Source organism: Palaemon carinicauda, chromosome 7, assembly GCF_036898095.1.
Source record: "Palaemon carinicauda isolate YSFRI2023 chromosome 7, ASM3689809v2, whole genome shotgun sequence".
NCBI lineage: Eukaryota > Metazoa > Arthropoda > Malacostraca > Decapoda > Palaemonidae > Palaemon > Palaemon carinicauda.
This window is the reverse complement of record NC_090731.1, coordinates 155,446,932-155,451,931: the sequence shown is the minus strand read 5'-3', so window position 1 is coordinate 155,451,931 and position 5,000 is coordinate 155,446,932. Positions and strand designations below refer to the sequence as shown.

The following is a 5,000-nucleotide window of genomic DNA, read 5'->3' as shown; positions in this document are numbered from 1 at the left end:
AAGAACTAACCCAAATTGAAAAAATAGATATATTAAATATAAGTGAAACATGGTATTCCCAAGAGACTGGCAGTGATGACCAGATAAAGGGTTTCCAAACTTATAGATCAGACAGAAAAAATAGGAATCAAGGGGGAACCGCAATATATGGAAGAGACATAAATCAAGGAAAAGTCTGTGAAAAATACAGCAACACAGAATGTGAATTGATTGCGGTAGAATTTGAATTTGAAAAACTAGTGAATATTGTAGTTTACAGACCCCCAAATACTAAGGAGTTTGACATAATAATAGAAAAAATAGATGATATAGGTAGAAACCATAAAGACTGGAATATACTCCTATCCGGAGATTTTAACTTTCCTTTCGTGGATTGGAAAGAACGGATAGAAGAAAGTGGTTGTATGTATACATATAAAAAAGAGAGTAATAGTAGCGCAGAAGATAAGAGGCAATTTGAAAAGCTTCAAGATATGCTATTAGAACATAATATGCAACAAATAAACCACATTCCAACAAGAAAGGAAAATGTCCTAGATCTAGTATTTGTGAATGAGGTGAATTATGTTAAAGAAATAATAGTGTATAACACGGGAATTTCAGACCACAATGTCATAGAATTGATAGTTCATTCCAAAGCAAGTGATCACAGAATTAATAAAAGCACAAAACTTTGGGAAGGATATGGAAAATATAACTTTTACAGTAAGAATATAAAATGGTCAGAAACAAATGAAGAACTGAATAAAGAATGGAAAAATGTATTTATAAGTGATAATATACAGGTAAATACGGATATACTGTACAAAATACTGGAGAAAATTGTTGAAAAAATATGTACCGAAAAAAAACAATAAACAAAAGACGTGCATACCAAGAGACAGAAGGATCTTATTTCAGAAAATTAAAAAGTGGAAGAAAAATCTTGCAAAAGAAAAAAATGTGTGGAAAATGAGGGAAATAAAATGTAAGATAGAAAATGCAGAACAAAAGATTATGCAGTCGAAAGAAAATGAAAAAAGGGACTTAGAAGAAAGGACACTTCAAAATATAAAAAGAAACCCCAAAGTACTTTACTCCTATGCAAAAAAGATGAATAAAAGGAGAATAGAAATAGGCCCTCTAAGAATTGAAGGACGGCTAACGAATGAAAAAAAGGAAATATGCAACATATTAGCAGAAAAATATAAGAGTGAGTTCACGCCAAGAATTGCGAATGAGAATAATGAAACAGAAATAAGAGAAGAAAATGTTGAATATCTAACGGATATAGATATTAATGAAGCAGATATTGTCACGGCTATAAACGAAATTAGAAATGGATCGGCAGCCGGACCAGATGGAGTTCCAGCGATTTTGTTAAAAAAAACTGCAAACACTATCGCGAAGCCACTTGCAATACTGCTAAGACAGAGTATAGATATGAGCGAGATATATGTTAAACATAAATTAGCTTATATAACCCCTATCTTCAAAAGTGGATCAAGACTAGAGGCAAGCAATTATAGACCTGTTAGTCTAACATCACATATTATGAAAGTGTATGAGAGGGTAATAAAAAAGAAAATAATGAACCATTTGGTCAAAAATAATTTGTTTAATATGGGTCAACACGGTTTCGTACCTGGAAAAAGTACACAGACCCAACTGATAGCTCACTATGAAAACATATACAATAATATGATAAATGAAAAAGACACAGATGTGATCTATCTAGATTTTGCAAAAGCCTTTGACAAGGTAGACCATAACATATTGGAGAAAAAAATGAGAAAGCATAATATTGTGGGAAAGATAGGAAAATAGGTAAAAGAATTCCTGCAAAACAGAAAACAGATAGTGGTTGCAAATGACGAGAAATCAGATGAAGCCCAGGTAATATCTGGTGTGCCCAAGGTACGGTATTAGCTGCACTGCTATTTGTTATTATGATCTCAGACATAGACTGTGATGTTGAAAACTCCGTAGTGAGAAGTTTCGCCGATGACACAAGAATAAGTAGAGAAATTACTTGTGATGAAGATAGGAACTCACTACAAAGAGATCTAAACAAAATATATGAATGGGCGGAGATAAATAGGATGGTATTTAACTCCGATAAATTCGAATCAATAAATTATGGAAACAGAGAAGGAATGGTGTATGCATACAAGGGACCTAATAATGAGACAATCACAAACAAGGAAGCAATTAAAGACCTTGGTGTAATCTTAAATAGGAATATGTTATGCAACGACCAAATAGCAACACTGTTGGCTAAATGTTAAGCAAAAATGGGAATGTTATTCAGACACTTTAAAACAAGAAAAGCTGAACACATGATTATGCTTTACAAAACTTATGTGCGTAGTACACTCGAGTACTGCAATGTGATATGGTACCCACACTACCAAAAGGATATTGCGCAAATAGAGAGTGTACAAAGGTCCTATACTGCTAGAATAGAAGAAGTTAAGGACCTTGATTACTGGGAAAGACTGCAATTTTTTAAAACTATACAGTCTAGAAAGGAGAAGAGAACGCTACATGATAATACAAGCATGGAAGCAAATAGAAGGAATTGCTGAAAACATCATGGAGCTTAAAGTATCAGAAAGAGCAAGCCGAGGTAGATTAGTAGTACCAAAAAGCATTCCAGGTAAACTGAGAAAGGCGCACAGGACATTAATCCACTACGCACCAGCATCGATGATGCAGCGACTATTTAATGTGCTGCCAGCTCATCTAAGAAACATATCAGGAGTGAGCGTAGATGCGTTTAAAAAGCAGCTCGATAAATACCTAAGATGCATCCCAGACCATCCAAGACTGGAAGATGCAAAATACACCGGAAGATGTATTAGCAACTCTCTGGTGGATATACGAGGTGCCTCACACTGAGGGACCTGGGGGAACCCAAACAAAAAATAAGGCAATAAGGCAATAAGGCTCTCTCTCTCTCTCTCTTCTAACAAAGCTGTCTCAACTTACATATTTCTGAAGAGTTGAATTCCACTCTCTCTCTCTCTCTCTCTCTCTCTCTCTCTCTCTCTCTCTTTCTCTCTCTCTCTCTCATCTGAAACTTCTAACAAAGCTGTCTCAACTTACATATTTCTGAAGAGTTGAATTCCACTCTCTCTCTCTCTCTCTCTCTCTCTCTCTCTCTCTCTCTCTCTCAAACTTCTAATGAAGCTGTCTCAACTTACATATTTCTGAAGAGTTGAATTCCACTCTCTCTCTCTCTCTCTCTCTCTCTCTCTCTCTCTCTCTCTCTCTCAAACTTCTAATGAAGCTGTCTCAACTTACATATTTCTGAAGAGTTGAATTCCACTCTCTCTCTCTCTCTCTCTCTCTCTCTCTCTCTCTCTCACCTCAAACTTCTAACAAAGCTGTCTCAACTTACATATTTCTGAAGAGTTGAATTCCACTCTCTCTCTCTCTCTCTCTCTCTCTCTCTCTCTCTCTCATCTGAAACTTCTAACAAAGCTGTCTCAACTTACATATTTCTGAAGAGTTGAATTCCACTCTCTCTCTCTCTCTCTCTCTCTCTCTCTCTCTTCTAACAAAGCTGTCTCAACTTACATATTTCTGAAGAGTTGAATTCCACTCTCTCTCTCTCTCTCTCTCTCTCTCTCTCTCATCTCAAACTTCTAACAAAGCTGTCTTAACTTACATATTTCTGAAGATTTGAATTCCTCTCTCTCTCTCTCTCTCTCTCTCTCTCTCTCTCTCTCAAACTTCTAATGAAGCTGTCTCAACACATATTTCTGAAGAGTTGAATTACACTCTCTCTCTCTCTCTCTCTCACTCTCTCTCTCTCTCTCTCTCTCTCTCTCTCTCTCTCTCTCTCTCTCATCTCAAACTTCTAACAAAGCTGTCGCAACTTACGTATTTGTGAATGATTCAGTAGCACCAATCAAGATAAAACCACCCTGTGCCATTTTAGTAGAAAGGGGATCCGTTTTCCGGAAGCCGAGTTGGTGCATCAGAGGGGCGGCGTCCGAACTAACGTAATATTGGCCTCGAAATTTTCTTTTTCAATTTGATCCTTTTTCTCAAGATTCTTTTCTCCTGCCGTCAAAGCATTCCTGAAAAGGGTCGAGGAAATAATAATAATTATTCATATCGATCCGGGGAGGTGATGGCAGAGCGCTTGTTGTAATATGCCAGACGGGAATCTTCGGTAGCAATACGTTCGAAGATATCATTGACGAAGGAGTTTATAATGGACATTTTCTTATGTTATTGACGTAATGGATGTCATTGAAATCAAATACTGTTCACATTAAACCAACTGAAGATTCTTATTAAATTTAGTAAGTCGAGGTTTAGTTACAAATCGTATAATATAGGCTTATTAAAATCCCCAACTTATAATAGCTTTAAGGGAATGTGTTGTCACCGGTGTTAATGCAGGAGACAACATGATTTGCTATGACGTCATCAAAGGGCGGGGCTTATTTTGCCCGTAATCTCTGTTGCAACTATACACAGATACAGCTTCTATATTCCTTATTCAGACATGTTAATTATAGTCTTATCGGAAGTAGGGAAAAATTATGCAAAATTTATATTTTCTACATGCATGCAGGAACATAATAATCATACGCTTATTAATGTTACCATAGATAATCATTTCACTTATCAAGTAAGTGTGCATCGATGGTCATGGTCAATGCAAAGCAAGGTAACATTAAAAAATTCATTAATGTAAAATGGACTCCAAGAACCCTTTTGAAGTATATTAATTGAAAAGTTCTAGGGAATGTGTTCGTCAGTCATGTGCAGTCTAGGCGTTATTTGAAATTAGGACAAAACATAAACATGGTATTTTCAATAATAAAATATATAAGAATATATCACGATGCTCTGAAAATTATATTTAAAAAGATATTTGGGGAATACTTAAGTTGCTGCTTGTGCCTTACAAAAAATAAGCATCTGACCGTTCATCTCTCATCTAATAAGAAGTTATTCAATAAGCTTTCATTTTGTTTCCAAAAAATGCTACTACATTAGTA

General features: G+C 35.7%; 1 protein-coding gene across 1 annotated transcript in view; it reads right to left on the bottom strand.

The window, feature by feature from the left end:
* Window positions 1-5,000, bottom strand: part of LOC137644086 (chorion peroxidase-like) — a 67,434-nt gene that overhangs the window by 30,277 nt on the left and 32,157 nt on the right. Inside the window, 2 exon segments of the mRNA XM_068377031.1 lie at window positions 3,868-3,988; window positions 3,991-4,067. Of these exon segments, the coding sequence (XP_068233132.1) occupies window positions 3,868-3,988; window positions 3,991-4,067 (198 nt within the window).